The sequence below is a fragment of the Solanum dulcamara genome, chromosome 4 (genome assembly GCF_947179165.1).
Source record: "Solanum dulcamara chromosome 4, daSolDulc1.2, whole genome shotgun sequence".
In the NCBI taxonomy this organism is placed as follows: domain Eukaryota; kingdom Viridiplantae; phylum Streptophyta; class Magnoliopsida; order Solanales; family Solanaceae; genus Solanum; species Solanum dulcamara.
Window position 1 is genome coordinate 6535137 of NC_077240.1, and position 21451 is coordinate 6556587.

The 21451-nt window shown below is 34.1% G+C and overlaps 1 protein-coding gene and 1 pseudogene across 1 annotated transcript; one reads left to right on the top strand and one right to left on the bottom strand.

The window, feature by feature from the left end:
- Positions 1-6320: 6320 nt before the first annotated feature.
- LOC129885813 (mitogen-activated protein kinase kinase kinase 1-like) lies at positions 6321-15587 on the top strand. Its single transcript, XM_055960247.1, has 9 exons — positions 6321-7757; positions 9026-9104; positions 9185-9247; positions 9543-9700; positions 12084-12156; positions 12372-12431; positions 13699-13809; positions 14528-14741; positions 15196-15587. Exons 1-8 carry the CDS (start codon positions 6493-6495, stop codon positions 14717-14719), a joined length of 2001 nt encoding a protein of 666 aa, XP_055816222.1. The 5' UTR covers positions 6321-6492; the 3' UTR covers positions 14720-14741; positions 15196-15587.
- A 1016-nt stretch (positions 15588-16603) lies between these two features.
- LOC129885814 (kinetochore protein NDC80 homolog) lies at positions 16604-20925 on the bottom strand (annotated as a pseudogene).
- Positions 20926-21451: the final 526 nt, after the last annotated feature.

Below are 21451 nucleotides of genomic sequence, written 5' to 3' on the forward strand. Positions count from 1 at the left end.
GTTAATGATCAATTCTAAATAGATAACATATTTGTAAAACGGTATTAATTTATTAATGTCAAAATAAATCATTAATAAATCACAATACAATTTTTAAACAAATTTATAAGTGCTATTTGTTTAACCCCTTGTTTGGATGGTTGTTACCCTGTATATTTTATTATATGGTTAGTCTAAATATAATATCTGTTTTGATTGTTATTTAAATTATATTATATTTTATCGTTTAAATTCATCGTTAGATAATGACGAAAAAATCAATTATATGCAACGATCGATTTGGTGTGATCGCATTGTTACCTTAATATTTTCTTCTCAATTTGTCTCTATTTATTATTTAATAATTATAATTATATTTCATCTTCTACTCTGCTTTTTCATAGTAGCTCGACTCCATATCCAATCTTTCTTGTGAATTTATCATTTAAATCACGAATGTGTGATATTATATAACAACGAAGAACAATACAATTTATTCAAACACTATAGAATCATTAAAACAATACATTACGATACAATACAACATGTCACAGAACGATATATTACGAAACAATACGTAACAACCATCCAAAACAAAGATATATAACTTTATATTACAGTGTTTCTTCGTAGTGTTAATAATTTTTATTTATGCTATGCATTAATCTGTTAATAGTGCAGTAATACAAAATTTACAAATAATTAACGTGAAACATACCTACAATGTACGTATTTAAGTGTTCGTGTAAAAGCGAAATTTATTTTAGCTTTCAATCAAATGTTATATGTATTGTGCTTTTGTTCAATGATGCAGGTAATAGAACAAACTAAAGGAAAGACAACTGAATTTGATAAAACGCTTAAACATGATCATTTATCAATTTAAAATAATCCGAATTTTTATATTATTTCACAAACACGTATTTTAAATATTACTTATATTATTTTTAAAAATATTATTCGTATTAATATATGAGTCACAAGAGAGAGCGTGAATCGTTTGGTAAAGTGTATTAGAAGAAATAATATGTGCCTTAGCTTTGTATATTAGTATTACCTTGTTTGGTGCGCTTATTCAACCGATCTTCTTGCATTAATTATACATTCTATTTATTGAGAAGTGTATTATTAATAAATAAAAATCTATGGTATTACTAATGCAAAGAGATTTAATGTATGTATTGCCATAGTTAAAGACTCAATAGTCCCTCAGAATCCTTTTTACATCTTATCCGTCATATTTGTGTCGGGTATCTTTGTAAATAAATATATTTTAAAAAAAATAAAATAATATATAATGCATGCTATTTTAAATAGGGAAAATGCAGAGATTTCCTTCTTAACTTGTCACGAAAAGTCAGTTACACGCTTAAACTATCATTGCGACCTATTACACGCTTTTATTATTTAAAAATGAACTTATTTACCCCATGTGGCAGCAAAATGAAAAATAAAATAAAAACATGTGCGTCAGATAAAAATTAAAATAATTAAAATCACTCCATCCCGTGTCTCTTCTTGTTCACACTCCACCCATTATCCTATGTTTCTTCATTCTTTATTTTCATCACAATTTTTTTATTTTTATCTCTACCTCAAAGTGTGAGACAGCGAAACAACATCGGAAGACCTCCCTCCGATCATCATCGTTGCCACCATCGCCAGTGAATCTTTAAGTGTCTTTGAAACACAAAGATATATATTTAAACCTAATGTAAGCTTTAATTTTCTTCATTTACTCCCTATTTTGAATCTTGATTTTCTTCAAAACCCAGAAAGAAGGAGAAGAAATCTAGCTGAAATTCATAAAGAATTAAATTTTCATTCAATGGGAATGATGAGAAAATCAAGTTTCTTTTGTAAAAAAATAAAATTAGGAAGAAGAAGAAGAAGAAGAAGAAGAAGAATTAAAGATGATAAAGCGATGGCGAAGAACAAATAATCGACAGTAAAAGTGGTCGGACGTGATTTTTTTCGGTGAGATGAGAGATAAAGTGAGTGAGATTTATAGTGATGAAGAAGATATAATTATTAGAGAATTTTAATAATTGTTTTGGAATTAATTAGTGTAAAATATAGTTAACAAAAAGAAGAATACAAAAAACTATAGTTTCTAACATGACGTTGACGTAACGCTAATGTGGCAACGAGTGTAATACAGTACATACTGTGAGAGTAGTGTTATACGTCTCAGGATGGTATTAAATTCACTCTTATGTAGTAAAGGTGTGTAATAGGTCGTCGTGATAGTTTAAGCGCGTAACTGACTTTTCGAGACAAGTTCGAAGGAGTTTATGTTTTTTCCCTTTTTTAACACATCAAATCAATCAATGCATAAGAAATAATGCAAACATAATCAATGCACATATAACTAATACAAATATTACTAATACTCTATTTAATATAATTTTTATACAACATACCAAACGACCCCTTAAACCTATAAATTAAAGATTTTTTTTTTGGACTTGATTTATTTTTTTCCTCGAGGTTGAAAACTCCAGCTTATTCTCAACTATCCAAGCATTACGCTACTTTGTTGATTTTTTGTTCATTCATGTGTTGCTATCTTTGATGTTTCTTGTTTGAGAGGTCATACATCATTTTTATGTTATTTTTTATTTGATAAAATTGACCGTAAAACGATGCCCACAAAAAGATAATGTAAGTTTTAATAGGTTTAATTTGGTCACCTCCAGCAATATGGATTGTGGTGCAGTGATAAAACTGTTTTATCCTTAACTAGAGATTTCGAATTTGAGTCCTGGATATGGAAAAAATCATGTTTGGAGTGCCCAGCCCTAAATGAATCCCGTAATGCGTGATCCAAATTTAGTCGGAGCTCCACAAACTCAAAACAACAAATGGAAAACCAAAATAAAAAAATAAAATAAAATAACAACAATAATTTGGTCACGTCCTAAAAAGTTGAAACGAACACGCCATGAAACTACTCGGCCTTTGGAAAAGGATTTTTAACCGTTCCGTTAAAAAAAAAATACATTCGTTAGTCAATATATGAAATAATTAATTATATAAAAATATATATATTAATCCATTATTATTTTGAAAAACAGACGTAGGGTGAAAATTTCAGATAAAAAAATAGAAGAAGAGGAAACTCAACTACCATATGTAATATCGTTATTCATATTCTCTCCCGTTAATATTATTTTTGGTCCCTTAATTATTGATAAATTATAATTTTTACTTTTTGTGATATTTAGCGAAGCTCATGTAACCTTATGAATATTTTTAAAATATCTATTTACTTATGAGTATTTCAAAATTAAAAATTTATTTATCGTTTCACTATTTAATTATTGATGCGTTACATTAGACTAGCATCGTTACCAATAAATATAATGACTGTTAATGAACACAGTTTATTTAATGCGTCTAGTTTTTAATTCACATTTTCAGTATTTAAGTCTAGAAACAAGTATAAAATAAAACAAGTTTGCTATGTTTTTTAATTAGGGCTTAAGTTTTTATCACATAGTGGAAGAATATAATCTGTTATGCCAAAAACAATAATGTATAGAACAGTTGTGACTTAGTTGGATTTTAATTAGAAGATTCTTTTTTATTCCTTTTTGCTTGTATATATACACAACTCTATACAAAGTTTTAAATGCAAAGAAAAGAAAAGAAAAAATCTTCTCAATCATATGCATTGATTTCTTACATGATATCAGAGTTTTCAACATTTTTTCTCAATCCACTAAAGAACAAATCAACTGATGCATGCATTATTTTGTAGTGTATAATGACTTGCTAATATCATAGTTTTATTATTCCTTTTGTTATGGATTTTTCACGAGTCAATATCTTAAAATGTCATTTAATTTTTAAAATTTATTTAGTAAAATCATTAAATTTTATTTTGTATCAATAAAATCAATCAACCTAGACATTTGTATCAATAATCACTCAACTAAGTTTATAATTAAAAAAAAATTGGCATGAAAAAATAATTTTTTAATGTCATATAAACACGAACGCCAAAAAATAAATAAAATTTAAGAAAATTAATTAAGGAATTTTTATGAGCAAACTTACTTAATGAAACAGATACTCTTAAAAAAATTGACATTCCAAAATAAATTACTTTTAAAAAAATAAATAATGAAGTTAGGATGTTTCGGTTTATTTTTTTATTTTTAGCAGTTTCCTTTGCTTTGTAGGTTTAGTTATCCACAGCTTATAAAGCATTAAACCTTACTACTACTTTGTCTAGTTTGAGATTCTTGTTCATTATTTTATATTCTCAGTTTCGTCTTCTAATTATATATACCAGTATCTCTTATCAAGCATATATATAATCAAATTTAGATATTTTTCAATTATGCTTTATTTGATCAGAGGATAAAAGTCACTTTTCTATCCTCACAAGGCTATAGTAAGTTATTGTTGTTGTTTATAAAAAATAAAAAAAATATTTTGCCATGTTAAATTGGTTTGTAGTTATAATTTAGTTGAATGATTGTAATCTTTTATGGATATAAAACAAAGTTCAATGACTTTACTAGCTATATTCTCAAAGTTGAGTAATTTTCTGAGATATTAACTCGATTTTTCCCATACGCTTTACCTAACTTTTAAAATTTTAAACTCTTCTCTTTTTGGTTAGTAAAATTTTAAATTCATTTAAACTATTCAACTTCTATTTTTTTGTGTAACATTTTCTCTGTTAAAGATATTCATTTGCAGAAAAAATGGTTTGTGCCTTTGTGAAAATCAGAAAGCTTCCGTTTGTGGGAATCTTTTTATTAATAACATATTTGCAAAAATATTTTGAAAATATGTTTGTTTAATAATATTTTTTCAAGAAGTCTGAAGCTTTTGTACATCCTTTTTGAATTACTGTTCGTTTTTTTATTTATTTATAGTGAAGTGGTTTTAGGTGCTTTTCAAAGAAAAATTCACTCACGCAACAACCCATAAATTTTGAATACCACAGAACTATCCAAATACGTTTTCTGGTAGCATGGCAAGTCTTTTTTTATATTCTACAAAAGATTTCGAAAAGTAATATTTCCAATCTCCTAATTTATGTGAAATCCGTTTTTAATATATAAAATAATTTAATTTTAAAATTCTCATTTATCCTCAATATAATGATTTATAGCCATAAAATATCTAAATTCTATTTTATACATAAATTTAAAAGATCTTATTTTTAAACTACATAATTAAACAATACAACATATATTAAAACAAAGGGATATTAAACTGCAAATCAAGTTCATGTTCAAATGCTAGCTTAGTAAAAATCATTCCCTTTGTTTCATATAATTTGGCCTCTATACTAAAAATAAATATTTTATTTTATATGTTTCAAATTAAAAAAATAGGAGAATTTTATTTTAAAAAAGTTTAAATATTAAATAATTATATAAAATAATAATTAAATTTAAAATTTTAAAATATTATTCATAAGATCAATTTGGTAAATTCCGCTCAAGATAAGTTTTCTTCAGAATTATGTCAAATTAGCCCGAGTGAAATGTGTACCACTTGTCATATTAATTGCATGTTTCCTCATTGTCGCATTCAGTTCTTTTGCGAATGTTTTAATTTGTTATGCTTGAGCCGAAAGTGTTTTTTTTTTTTTTTTAGAAAAGCTCTTTTATTTTTTTGAAATAAGAGTAAAATTTGTATTTATTTTTATCGGTCAGTTCAGTTTGATTTTAAGTATTATTGGTTCGGTTTATCGATTTTTGATTTTTAAATAAACTAAATCGATAACTAAACCAATAAGATATTTGTTATCGATTTTCGATCTATCAATTTTTGGTCTTTAACGGTTTGATTTTCAGTTTAACCAATAAAAAAAAATTAAAACAAATATACGAATCCTGAAGCCACCGTTGTAACAACTTGCAATTCCTTGCCGCCGAACCTAAAGCGATAAAGACTAAAGGATAAATACTAAAATACTACATATTAAATAATATAATATAGTGATTAATTGATTATATATTTATATTAATATTTTTTGTTTAATATTTATGTATGAGTAAAAAACTAAAAATTAAATTAGTAAACTATTATAGTGGTTATTGATTTATCTAATAACCAATATTATCAAATCAATACCAAACCAATAATTCAATAATTATTTTTTATAAAATCATTAAATAACCGTTAACCCAATAACCTAATAATAATAAATTAATAACATATTTTTCGATTCGATTTATCAATTGGTTCGATTTTTACATATTCATCAAACAATATGATACGGAGATATTATTGGAAACTCTCCGCAGAGTGCCTACGTGGCACCGCGTGATGATTGTTGAATTGTGTGTCGGTCAGCGCTTCACAAAACCCAAAAAAAATGTTGAAAGAAGAGCAAGAGATGGAAAGTAGCAATCAAATTCCACTGTTTTGACAAATGCAGTCACCGCCGTCTCTTCTGAATTCCTCTTTTTTCTTCATTCACCATTTCTCAGGTAAAAAGAAGTCTCTATCTCTCTCACCTCTCTGTGTGTGAAAAATTGAGGTATGTATGCGAAGCAGAAGAAGCTAAGGCCTCGACTTGACCGGAGAAATGCCCTAAAAAACGTTGATTACGACGCTTCACAGTCCGTTCCGTCTTCGCCGTCGTCGTTCGGAGATCAACATGCGCATCGGACTAGGTCGCTTGACCTTTATCCTGTACCCGACCGTACAAGTTTCAGAATCGACGGTGCTGCTGGTGAATTCGACACTATTTGCCGCTCTTTAGGGCTTTCTCCTGAAGACTTTGCGATTCCGGTAGCTGCGTGGGAAGCTCGGAAACCTTGCTCTCGTTCTGACCGGTTGCGCAGCACTCGGTTTGCTGATGGCCGCCGTGGCTCTGATGTTAAGCTTGAGAATGCTAATGAAGTGTCCGATAGTGTTAGAACCGCTGTTAGGGTTACAGTTGACGCTGAATCGAACCGCCGGTTAAACAATTTACCGGAAAATTTGATTGAGGTGACGGTTAGTGAATCGGACGAAGAGACTGAATGCTCTCACTCTGACTGTTTCGTCTCCGAGGATGAGCTTGAGACTGCGGATGAGGTTAGAAATGGTGATAGGGGCATTATTGGTGGTAAATTGAAGCACGTATTAGATTCTTCACCTGAAAATTTGATTAAGGTTAGGGTTAGTGAACCGGAGCATGATAACTTGCCAACGGATGTGAAGTGTGGAATTAAGGGTCTTAGACCACCAAGGCTGGCTCCTCCAGCGACGGACGCGGACGATTTCACATCTGCTTGGGATTTTATCAGAAGTTTTGGTCCTGCGGATGATGAAGATATGGTTTCACCGTTACATGTTGAGAGCACTTCTGATGACATACTTGTAAACGAGCAAGTAGGAGAGATTGCTAAGAATGAAGAGCGTAGTGAGGATTTTGTAAGAAATGCTTCACAAGTATCAGAGTCTTCTTCGGAAATATCTACTGATAGAGATAATGACTCCTCGGTCTCAAGGACAGAAAATGATGGAGCTTGTGAAAAGCCATTCGAGGAAGGTGTAAGAGATGCTGCTGAAAGTTCGAAATCACCAAGTGATGACTCCTACAGCCTTATATCGAAGACAAGCTCCAAGTCACCCACTGGTGAATCCTATGACGTTATCTCGGAGATGAGCTCTAAGTTACAGAGTGATGAATCCCATGCATTGATTTTGAAGCCTGTACATTCTGTTTCTCCAAATGGTTCTCCCAGTATAAAATCATGGCAAAAGGGCGACTTTCTTGGGAGTGGGTCATTTGGAACAGTGTATGAAGGCTTCACCGAGTAAGTGATTACATTTTACATCATTCCTTTTCGAAATCTCTTTCTGCATACATGAACAATGATGGTGTATCTTGGAGTTAGGTCGCTTCCTTGTCAATATTAGAAGCTTAAGTATACCAGGGTATATCTTCAACAATTTGTGCTACTAGACTCTTCTGGGGAAAACAACAATGTCAGTTGTGTATTAACCTCCTCACTATCTGACTCTCTCTGATCAGAAAAAGACTAGACTGAAAGCTATTCCCTCCCTAACCCTAAGGTAACCGCTACACAACTCATTTCCTGGGCTGACTTTAATCAGCAACACTTCCTCTTAGGGTCTCCTTTAGCCGCTTCGATTGTTAGAGCTCTCTTCACACCAACAGAATCGTAAGTTTTCTTCTCCCTCTCAGCTTGAGAGGCATCTTGAGTCTTAAGAATCGGGTCCCTTAGCCCCTGTATTTATTTTTTTTGGATCAAGAGAAAAAAGAATCAGTAATGTAATTTTTGTTTAGCCTGATCCAATGAGAATTTATGATTAAAGATAAAGCCACTGGTGAGGCCTTAGGGATGGGATTTTATCCACAAGAGTATAGTAAATTACCTCACCTTTCTAAGACCATGGCAAGGGATACATGCTTCTAGATCTTGTAAGTCATAGAACTATCTGTAAATCTGTAATACTAACACACTCCTCATTTACGCATAACCATTAAAATCCTTGGTTCCAAAAAAAGGGTCACATACTTTGTACAATTAAACTTGTAAAGCACATTACTTTGATTTTGGGGAAAATGTATTCGGAATAGAGTAAACCCTTGGGGAAAAAAAGCTGATCAATGATTTATATTTTGACCAAATTTTAGTTATTTAGGTCTAAATGTTGATACTTTGGCACATAGGGGAAGAATCCATTTGATGGATAATACAAAGTTCCCTCACACCAGCTGCTTTTAGTAGAGTGAATATGCAAGTATCATCTTGGGCTCCATCAATCCAGACTACGATATTGATTCCAATCAAATATGGATTCTTTGATCTGCCCTTTCTTTTTTTGCATTTCTTGATTCCTTGCATTTTCAGATAGACTTCGTCTCCTTACGTGCATTCCGTTAAGTTATATTGGACTATAACGTCTCATATAGTCTTGTTAGTTAAATATGCATACGTAGGGCTGAAAGGACATATTTCAACTCTAAACTCCTTTATTCCTGTAATAACTCTTCTTTTCTAGTAGAAAAAATATGTTTCTTTTCTTAAGATTCTTTCCTTGGTTCTTCTGCGTGCAGTGATGGATTCTTTTTCGCCGTCAAAGAAGTTTCGTTAATTGACCCAGGAAACCAACAAAGCCTTTATCAACTTGAACAGGTATTTGTTGTCCATTTCACTACTTATTTTTTGGAAAATGTTTCTCGCTTATTCTCCTAACACCTTGTTTGTTTGTGCAGGAGATTTCTCTTCTTAGTAAGTTTCGACATAGAAATATAGTCCGCTATCATGGCACAAACAAGGTATGCTATCATAATCTAAATAATGCATCTTCTGCAGATTTGCTTTCTCTTTGTTGTGTAAGTTGTGAAATTATAGTTCAAATGTGCTATACACATGGACAAAAGAGCTATTAGAAATTTTGGAAAGAAGAAACTCTTTTCTGGAATTGTGTAACTTAGTTGAGGGTTGAGTCTTTTAATTGGTAATATCATCTGATAGATGGAGATCAGATGACGTGCATCTTGTAACTGCAAACTTAAGAGAATTATTCTTCTCACCCTTACTTACAAATTCACAATGTTTTTCTATCTTCAGGACGAGAGCAAACTGTATATCTTTCTTGAGCTTGTTACAAAAGGTTCACTTGCAAGTGTCTATCGCAAGTATCGCTTGCGTGATTCCCATGTTTCAGATTACACCAGGCAAATCTTGAGTGGGTTGCATTATCTTCATTCCAGAGAAGTGATGCACAGGTGATACATATGTTCTCTGTACATTGCTGATTAGTGGTTATTGTTTGTCTTCCCTTAAATCAACGGGAGCAATGTCTTGATTTGTTGAAGACTTGTGCATGTGGAACTTATCTCTCCATCACTAGAAGATCGTTTAGTTGTCTCCATGTCATGTTTCTAAATAAATGACTTTGATTCTGAGTGGATAGTCCGTGAGCATTTCATGCTAAGAAATATCTTGATGTGATAACATCGAATTACAAATATCTTGCTAACTGCATGTGAAGAGGCTGAATTGTGCACCAATATTTTCTGCATCTTCATTAAGGCACCATTTGTCTGCATTAAGACATTTGAATGATTAAGATATTGTTTCTAGGTTTGAACATTGAATGGTTAAGACGGCTTGTTTTTCAACATCTAAATATGAATAATTTATTTAGTTTTCAACATAATAAATATACAATTCAAACAAAAAAGTACTCCTCTTTTTCATTTAGTTCGTTTAAAAAATAAAGTGTCTTCCCTTTTTTGGCAACTCTTTAAATCTAACTTTCCACGTGGCATGTTTAAGACTACAAGATTAAAGGGCATTTTGTCACATTCTACATATCTTTAATTTAAGACCACAAGATTTAAATGTCTTTTTACTTTCTTAAAAACAAATTGATAAATATGATAAAAATATAAATGTAATAAAATAAAATCATAGTGATGGTTGAGATGGTTTGTGGTGGTGGTTGGTGTTGTAGTGATTGGTGAGATGGTGGCGGTTGGTAGTGGTAGTGGAGTTGGTTGGTGATAGTAGTTGATGGTGTTGGTGGTAGAAGAATGTGTGGTGGTCGATGATGATGTTGGCGGTAGTTGGTTGTGATGGTGGAGGTGGTTGGTAGTTGGGAGTAGCCACAGTGGTGGTAGTGGTGGTTGAAGTGGTGGATATAATTATAATGATGAAGGTGGTAGGTGTGGCAAGCAATAGTTGTTGGCAACGGTGGTGGTTGTGATGGCAGAGGTGTTTGTGGTGGTGGTGGTGATTGAAGAGGTGGTTGGTGGTGGTGGCGTGGTTGTAAGCAGAGGGGGGGTGAAAATCATCCATTCAAAAATACTTCTTAATGATATTAAGACTTTGTTCAAGATCTTAATGATTAAGATCTATTCAAACTAGATAAGTGTTTAAATCTTAATATGAACAAATGCACGTAATGTCCTTAAGGTAGTAGTCAGATTAAGACCTACATGAAGTGCAAACAAACAAGGCTAAATCAATGAAGAAAGAATGTCATAGTCTTTTAATGGTAGATACCTATTTTGAGCTCTTCTGCATTCACGTTCTCTGTGCTTTGCCTATTGCTTGTTCTGCTCTAGCACCAGAATTCTTACTCAAGAAGCCAGAGGAAGAGCAGTAGCTTGTTATACTCTTTAATATGTTAGGACAGAAACTTGTGATTAATATGCCATTTTGTTGATCCTCCTTATAAAACTAAAAGCTATGTTGTTGCTCTGTTCTAGCAGCAGGTGCTTTTATCCAAGAAACTAGACAAAGCATAACTTCGTGAAGAACTCCATTCTATCCTTCCTTGACCCCGACATGAACTAATCCTTCTACCTCTCGAATGTATGCCCAGTTTCGTCGAATCTATTTTATCACCTTCTAAAACAATCCAGAATTTCATCTTGACATGAAAAATAAATAGTGATCCTTACTTGCACAGGGCATAGTTCATTTTGATGTAATTTGAAGAGGAAATTGCCACAAGTTTGAGATAAGATATGTTTGAATTTTTTTTCTTTTAATTAAGTAATGCAATAAAACCTCGTCATGTTCATCCTTACTATTATCCCATACGAGAAATCTTTCTGAACTGAAAGATCAGGAAGCGGAACTAGAAGAATTTTCATTAGAGATGGAAAGACTTCTTGATGATCACATCACTACACTTGGAATCTGACTCATTCTTTAGAAACTAGACAAAGCAGGGAACTCCTTACCTTTTTTCAACATGGTTGGACGAGGACCAAATCAATATGCTCATGGAGTGGTCTCATTGGGTAACTCTTTGAAGGTGTATGCGATGTGCCTGTATGAGCTCATTAAAATGTTGGTCCTTGCTGTGTTATGGAAAGGTTCATTCATCTGTATCTGCAATAACTCTAATTAGGAGTTGTCAAATAAGTGGTGCTAGTGTTTTGGCTTCTGTGAAAAGGAGGATGGTAGGGGGAAAGTGGATCATTTAGCTGTCAGCCTGTCATATTTTCCTGTATATAGGCAGAGTGGTCAAAAGACTTTTCTGTGACACTAATATCTGTGTGAATTACTGAGAATATGGAAAGTCTCTGAATACATTTTACACGATGCCATGGAAACTTCTTCTTTCTAAGACTTTTGTTTATGGTCTTCTTGAAGGGACATCAAGTGTGCCAATATATTGGTGGATGTTAGTGGTTCAGTGAAGCTTGCAGATTTCGGACTGGCAAAGGTGAGATAGTTATGCAGTCTGTAGTTTTTTCCTTTTTTTGGTCTTATATCAATCAACTAATCCTTAATCTGAAACTAGCTGAGGTTGGCTATATGAATTGTCTATATTCGTTCCAATTCTATTCACCTTGGTTCATTTCAACACTTAATAATTTATCTTTTAGAATGAATTAAAACTACTTCCTCTAGTCTTGTAACTTGCTAATTTCTTTACAGGCAACACAATTGAATAACATCAAGTCTTGCAAAGGAACTGCATTCTGGATGGCCCCAGAGGTTTGTCTTCTGCACCACAGTTTTTCGAACTTGGAAGTCTATGATTCCTACTTTCTCAATCCCCAAAACCCACAGACCATAGATGTGATACCTATAAGTGGTTCAAGTCATGGAAAAAGTAGTGGATACAATCTTTCAGTCAGTGTTTTGTATTAATATTGGGTTATTGGGTCAACCGATAACCCATTAAGGCATATTTAATTTACTACTTTACCCCTACATAAATATTACATATTAATATCAATACCTTAATGGTTACTACCTTTGCCCTTTAGTCTTCAATTTCACATTATTGTCTTAGCTATTTTATTTGTGTTACACCTGTATAGTTCTTTTCATGTTAGTTACTACTGAATCTATTTTATGAGCATTCCGTAAAGTTACGCTATTGTCTTATCGCGTCAAATTGTTGGAGAAGTCATAAATGTTTTATGAGCATTTCCTTATTGGTTAAATCGAAAATCGAACCGTAAAGGACCAAAACCGATAAAAAATATATTATTGGTTTGGTTATTGGTTTATCGTATTTAAAAATCGAAAACCGATAAACCCAACCGATAATACATAAAACCGAACCGGCCAATGCACACCCCTAGGAGTCTTCTAATTTCGTTAGCGATTTGTTTGGCAAATAACAGAAATTGTACAGAACTTTTGGTGCTAGATAACCTAAATTTCATACATTGGATTGCTACAGGTCTAATTAAAACGACATGGTTAGTGAGGATTCACATAGCTGACCCAATTAGTGTGCGATTGAGGCATTGTTGCTGCTATAGAGTCTTACTCAGGGGTTTCTTTTCCTTTCTAATTTTCGTGCTGTATGGACATATTATTGGTCCATTTAATTTTTGATAATCATTTTAATGAGGAGCTATTAAGTAATTTTCCCATAAAGGCTTAGGTTTGGGAAGAGAGAGATAAATGCACATTATACATGTCTATACTGTAAAGGATTTGTTAAGTGTTGATAGATATCACAATAGCTTGGATAAAGTTGCTTGTGCAATTTATGTAGCTCATGAGATACCATGTGACATAATACCTCTGGAATCCTGCCTAGGAAATTTTGTCGTTTATTTCACCCATTCAGTTTGCAATATTTTGAACGATTTCCAGGTGACCATATTGTTGATCATATTTACTGTGCGCTATAATCTATTTGCATCTTTTTCTTATTGTTGAGTGTTAGTAATATACCAAAAGATTAAATGGGTTCAAGATATTTACAGGGTTGGCTCATAAATTTATCTTGGAGCTATTTCAGGTCGTTAATAGGAAGAACAATGGATATGGGACTCCTGCTGATATATGGAGTCTGGGTTGCACTGTCTTAGAGATGTTAACTGGTCAAGTTCCTTATTCTCACTTGGAAGGGGTATGTTATATCTCAAAGATTGAATTTTCTCTATTGAAATTGCAACACTTAATTAGTTAATTTTGTGACGTGTCCTTTGCTCCAGTTGGAGTATGAGAATGACTTCACCAGATACTACAATTGATCCTGCTTGTTTAATGTGTGCATCTTCTGAAATATGTAGTCTAAAGTGAAATAGGAGGTTATTATGAACTCAAATGCAAATCTTTTTTGAAAAATATAATTTTCAAGAAATTTACATTCATGATCTAGTAGTTGACAACTGCTTGTATGTTAATTTATGTTCTCTCTTTTAACAGCCACTGTAAATTTTCCTGAAAATATTCTTCTATTAGCATGGGCAGTTGTCTTTTAGTATCTATTTCTCACTTCAATTGTAATAGATCTTCCTTAAGCTTTAAGCTGTAGCTGATCTACAATTCAGAGGCAACTGTTGTTGCAGGACATTGCATAACCAGTTTTAGTCTTTTATATTCTTGGAAGATGTCTACTTAGTAGTAGTACTAGTAAGCACACTGATTATTACAACAATACGAGTCCTGAATGACCTAGTTTCTTTTTGCCTAAAGGAAGACATTCTTTATGCTCTTAAATGTTACTTAAAACAATGGAACTTCATGACTAGAAAAAAGGAGAAATAAAACATGGTTTATGGCTTAGAGATGCTCTAGTTTTCCTCAGGTTTTAAGGTTTACTGCATCATTGTTTTGTGCGACAGATGCAAGCACTGTTCAGGATAGGCAGAGGTGAACCTCCTCCTATACCAGATACCTTATCGACAGAAGCTCAGGATTTCATAAAAAGTTGTTTGCGAGTTAATCCGAATGATCGGCCAACTGCTGCTGAACTACTGGAACATCCATTCGTTATGAAGCCACCATCAAATTTCTCAGGTCCTTTAGCGCCATAAATTCTGTTGCAATTGTACTGAGGTAAATACCATCTGCATCTTTCAAGGTATAGGGAGTTCTCCTATATTTTGTCCTCCTTTCCACAAATTCAGAAAGAAAGTCTCATGTGGGAGGGGATATGAAATTGCCTTTGGTTCCAATTTTATCAGATTTCCCAGGGACTGAAATTGCCCTTTTGGTAGCATTGAAAAATCTGACTTCTTTATAAAATGGGCTTATAAGAGACTATTGAGTTAAATTTCCCTATGGGAAAAGAGAAACGTTTTTGCTTTAGCTTTTTCAACCTCACAAGTCACCTTAAAGACTTGTAAGTGCCAAATTAATTCTTAACTGTCACCCGTAGGATTAGTATTCATTGTTAAGGGGGAATTTCAAGGTCTATTATATGCTTCTCTTGTATTTAGTTGTTTGTTTTTCCTTTTATAACCTGCCCAAAATTCACGCTTGCATTGACATGGTATGCAATTTGCTACAGTGTACTCTTAAGTCTGCAAGTTGTTGCTTTGCAAAAAAAAAAAGGTCTGCAATTACTCATCTGATGCTTTGAGGACCGGGCAAGTCAAGGATCAATTTCAAATGAGATGCTTGTGCAGGGGATTGGTTTGTGTAGCATCTAAGAAGTTTGTCAACTGAAAATTGTAAATATTTGGACGTGAGCAGTTGAATGCAGAATGGTCATGGGTAAGTTGTAAGTAGATTGAACAACTAAGTTCATACATTGCACTTGTGCCTGGTTGCGTTCTGTCTATCCAAGATAACCAGTAAATTGTTAGTGAAAAGATCATAATCTTATAAAGGAAATTGTAAATGCCAGATAAATGGTAATGTTTGGTACACATAGGACAATGATTGCAGTTGGAAATGCTTCTTTTGCTGTTTTTCCCAGTTATTAGATGTGTAACATATGATGGACATTTCATTGTTGACCTTATCTGCCATTGGAATTTGAGTGGCAGGCGATTATCAGTCTGGAACTATAATAAGATGCAAAAGATCAGGTTTTCAATCACTGGTTATGGTTCATATATCTCGATCAAATAGCGTAGCACGAGACCGCGCCAAGCATAGCGAGTTAGACTTCCCCTCCCCTTCAACCTACCCCAGGTTTGGAACCCTCGATTCATCCAACTTTTTCATGCACCTAGGGAGCACGAAGATGTACGAGACGATAATTTCTAGACAAATACCTTTTTCTAGGATTGGTGTGGTCGGCTATGACCTTCTATAGGCGTGCGAGTAAGAGGGTAGTATGTGGGAGGCTGCTACCCATAAGGCCATCTTGGGCATGGGTAAGGCGGTCAAGCTACCTACGTTTGGATCTAGCCTTGCGATTGGGGCAGCCGAGCCCCCTTTCACGTTTTTCAAACCTCGATCGAACTCCTCCGTGCAAGGTGTCCTGTTATCACCCTTCGCACGAATTCAGTTGATTAAATGTGCCACCTTCCTTCTACCGCCGCCGCATATGTAGAAAAAAGAGTGTAGGAGTGGCGCTTGTTGAATACCTCTCTACGGTCTGTTCCAGGGAATACTCAGTCTGCGCAATCCACAATCATGAACCCGGATTATCCAATTTGAGTTCCAGTCAATGACAACTGTTGATTGCTTAATTCCAACTTCGCGCGTGGATGTAGAAAAGTGTGTGGCGGGAGAAAGTAGTGATGATTGCCATGAATGTTGCCCTCGAGGACCATGCTTCACAATCAAGCTAGATAAAGACGCCCTGCCCTGGTCGGTCATTTTTCTGGGCTGGGAGCAAAGAGCCTAAGTGTTTCAAACTATTATATTCCGAGTCTGCTCTACAAAACGCTGGGAAAGACTGAAAGCAGCTGCAAGCAAACCATACAGGTCTGGCTTCTGTTGAATGAATAGAGGGTTCAATGGAAGGAGACGTGCAAGCAGACTGAAGCGGAAGATCACAAAATGCAACAACTTGGGGGTATGGCTGAGACCGCAAAAAACACCAGGCAGCCAGAAACTAAGAAACATATGATTCATATGACGACCCTAATTGTTTTTGTTAAGACTTAATATCAACGGCTTGCATCAGAGCCAGGCAAACCTGCTTTATGCATATCTGCTATAGCCGCAGCAGTTTCTGCTAGATCATTCTTCATCATGGCAATTTTTGATGAGATATACTCTCTATATTTTGAAACTCTTATCAACAATGGCAAAGAGTTCACGAGCACACATTTGCACCTCTTCTTCAGTCTCTGCTATTGTTTCCTGTAGTTTGGCCTTTGATGCCTTTGAAAGTAAAGTCAAGCCAATGAGAAGTCGTGCATTACAATATAATTCTTGTCTACGTTGCAAATATCCTTACCTTAAGAAAGTCTGCCGCCTCTCTTTCTACCTGATCCAACTTCCTAGTCTCTGTTTCAACTTCCTCAACTATCTTTCTGGCTTCTGTTGCACAGCTAGATGTGAAGTCCTGTCTTTCCCTCTTTACCAAGTCCAATTGAGCTTCCAACTGACATCAATCAATCACAAAAGGTTTTGCTAATAGTCATGTTAGGTTTCAACACTGTTAAATGTCATGACTATAACAATTACAGAAACCTACTAAATTTATAGCCTTGTGTTTATTTGAAAACATATTCTGTTAGTGTCTCAACCTGATTAGATCTGTTGAAGGATTTATAAACCAAGGTAGGCCTCAAAGACACTGTTGTACATCCCGAATGAAATAAATAAAAGAAATTGATCAAGCCGATAGACCTTAAAGTCAATCTGTCAATAAGGTCAACAGTACCTAATTTAATTTTCAAATCCAGCCGCTGAAAGGCTAAATATTCTCATTTGTGCAAAGAAACACTAAAATTGCATAGTTAAAGAAAAGAAGCTGATAAAACTGATCTACTAGTAATACGATAAAGAAAGAAAAAAAAGAATTTCAAAACTCAGCTGATGAGACATGACAAGTCAAGGCCTACTATAATTTCAATTATAACCAATTCTACAACTATCAACCCCTACTCAACACATTCTTTTATGCGTTTTTAGTATTCCTAATGGTGCAGGTATGCAGATAGAATTCCGCTTACCTTTAAGTTTAATGCAAAATTAAATTATATGGGCGTTTGGGGGGTACTGTCCATTGCTACAAGGTAATAGGATGCTGGCTACACTTACATCATCAATGTGAACCTGAAGAGCAGCTAAATGTTTCTTCTTTGACTCTACTATGGAAACCTTCTCAGCTGTCTGTTGCTGGAGAGATATTAACTCTTCCAATTTCCCCATGAAACTCTTCTTCATCTCGTCTTCAAAGGACACAAGCATGGGCTTCAATGTTGCTTTGTAATCTATACCTAAGACCTCTGCTGGCGAGGATCCTTGGGCATTCAATTGATACTGAAATTCATTTCCTAGCTTTAACCTGCAATTTCAAATGAGATTTTATCCATTGTCAGTCATGAGAAGACAGAGATGTGAAACAAGTAGAAGGAAAATTTCATTTCAAGCCTGAAAAGAACATACACAAAGATACATGTTCCAACCAAGCTTCAATTATTTGTCCCTCCCAACTTATGATCTGTAACATACAATTCCTTTTTTCTTTGATAAATGGTAAGTTCTATAACATAAAAATTTATTTATTTCTCCTCCAATAGTTCAATGTGATAAATGAATACTAGTTTATAAGTTCAAATTGACTCCCTTTCATGCAATTTGTCTACTTTCACATTTCACTCTTTTTTATGGCTAAACAAAATTGTAAGTTTCACATTTCAAACTCTTATCAAATAATTCAATAATAATCAATTGAAATGTTTTACTATCACGCTCCAAGAGTGCTTGACCGTGTCATTAAAAATGAGACTAAGTACAACTTGGGAAAAGAAAAAAGAATGAATTTTCAAGCAGCAATAAGAAATAATATGTTTGCACATGTATTGTTCAGAAACGAATAGATATTGCATACACACTCTCATTTTAGGCATTTATCTCCAAAGTGGTAGTTGTTATTACAGCAATGTGGTTAGATAGAACAGATTATACACCTATTTCTATAATCCAAATATGTTCAACCTGGGAGAAAATGAAAGGTAGTACTTTGCTAATCTGACAAATTAAGGTGGCTATACAAGAGAAGAAGGTGGCTATACAAGAGAAGAAGGTTCTCAATCTCTAGATAATGAGATGTTGTGGTGGATGAAAAGTAATATTTATCAGGATGAAGCTTCACCCAAAGAAGGAAAAAAAAAACTTGTTGGAAACAGCACTAGGGCAATGTGCTAGAATATTATTCATAAACATCCCTGTAATCAACAATCACTGTCCATTAAAAAGGTAAGTTTCCAAAAAGTTAATATTGTCCCAGTGGTGTAGTTGGAATTTTGATATTCAAACTTCTTAACTTTGATCTTGAATTCGGACATAGAAGTTTTAAGTTTTTTTTGAAATAGAATTTATATATTTGGAGCTAAGTAAAAAATATTATAAATCACAATTATTAACAAGTTAAAAATATTTGGAAGGCATCAAAAGAAATTCCGGTTAATGAAAAAACTTGGTTGACTCTCGAAATTCCAACGGTGTCACATAAATTGGGACCGAAGGAGTAAAACTCTAAGAAGCACAATCAAAAAATAACCTGTGTAAAGAACTTAAATTAAACTGCACATCCATTTATAAGTCACCTAAATTATCTGCTGAGAATCCAATATAGATACAGGCTAAGTGTTAACTTGCTATAATGGCAGCTATCACTATTAGCTGAATGCTACATGTAAGCGATCGACTGAGTGGACAATACAATAGAATATCCTTCCAGCCTCGTCTTATTACTCATACTCTTAAAGCTCCATTTGGTCTAACGAAACTAGCATAGCAATACAATAAATCCATGCCTAAAGAGCGACAAACCTTAGATTATTGGAAACTTTAATCTCATAATGTCAAATGGAAGTTAAGTCACTGTTCTTTCTAACAGCAATAAACAATAGGAAAGAGTATGAGACTACCTCCTTAAACATAGGTTGCACTCGAGCATTAGCTCCTCCAGCTTCTTTTACTCATTCCTAGCTGCAGAATCGACGTCCCACACCTTCTCCTCTCATCCATTCCTCTGGTTCTCAATATCCCCGATATCCCTTTCCAAAGCCTGGACCTCCCTTTTCATCCCCTCTGCATCCCTGGCATTAATCCCTTGCTCCTGCACCTTCTTCTTCAACTCCTCTTCAGCAACTATAATCTCCAATCCTTTCTCCTTCTCCTCCAACAACTTCTCCATCGCCATCATACACCCTTCTAACTGTTCAATCATGGCATGCAACTTCTTCACATCTTTCCTCCAATGCACTCTTCTCATTCTCCAACACGTCTCTCTTTGATGGCCCCGTCCTCATTGCCTCCAACTTTTCCTCTTGAGCCTTCGCATTCCCCTCCAACACATTTACATTATCAATCAACCGCTCCCTTTCTTGTTCCAACTCCTGCTTAAATTGATGATCCAATTCATTCACTTGATCATCTTTTCCCCTAATGTAATGCAAATAACTCTCAATAGCATAGCTCAATTCCTTATTCTCCGAAGCAGGTGGTTTAGCAGAACTCAACCGGTGAGAATCAAATTTACATAACTGAACAAGCCAGTGAATTACTGCAAGTAGACTGGGCCAAGAATGAGGTGTCCCAGGGGCGCGTAATGCAGATTTGTTCAATTTCACGGGGTAATTTAAGGATTTCAGTAGAGTTTGGAGATTATCTTCGAGTTTTTGCGACTCAAATGAGGAAAATCCAAAACGAGAGAGGATAAATTTGAGTGTTTCGGTGATATCTTTGGCAGCAGGGAGAGGATGTTTGAGAGCAAAAGGGAGAGCGTGAGAGGAAAGGTAAGCATTGGTTGTGCGCATAGCACAGAGAGTTGATATGAGCGGTCGGAGATGGGGATAGGGGAGGAGAGTTTACACCGATAGATGAAGGGCGGCTACTGGCGAAGCTTGCGTCGGAATCACGGCCGCCGGTGGAGAAAAATTGCCGTGGATCGTTTGAGGTCGGAGTTGGCGGTTGATGTCGCCGATCCGACACTGCTGAGTTTACAAGGCGGCGGGCGGCGCCTCTCATTGTCGTAAATTGTAGAAGATGCTGCTGTTGATCTCGATAGTGAATGGTTTTTGAGTTCCCGCTTTGCAATTGAGAAATAGGGTTCCCTTCTTTTGGACGAATTTTGAACAGCGCGCCAAAATCAACTGGAATTATGATATACCGGCCGTCTTTTTCCGTTTGTTGTGAATTTAAATTAGTAAAGATTTTTTATAACGACAACATCATCCAAGTAAAACCTTATAAGTGAAATCTCAGAAAGACAAAGCCTAGCAAACTTTATCTGAAAAATTATTTGATTGAGTGATTTTTAAAAATTAATTACTAATTTTAGCGATATTTTTTATTTATTATCATTTATAGAAATATATAGCAAAATTATGATAACTCTACACTTGTATTAAAAGTGAATTATGCATACAATATAAATGTATTATAAGTGTTTTAAAATATATATTATGTTTGTGTAGTAAGAAACTACCATAATGTATTATAAATCTATTAAAATATGTGATAAATGTATTATCCATCTATAAAACTTGTATTATATATGTTTTATAAATAATTCTCTGCAATATGTATTAAAACTGTATTATAAATGTATTATAAGTATTCAGTGAAATTATTTTTTTATTGCTATAAATGGTAAATATTTTTTTAATATTGTATATTTATGTAAGTTT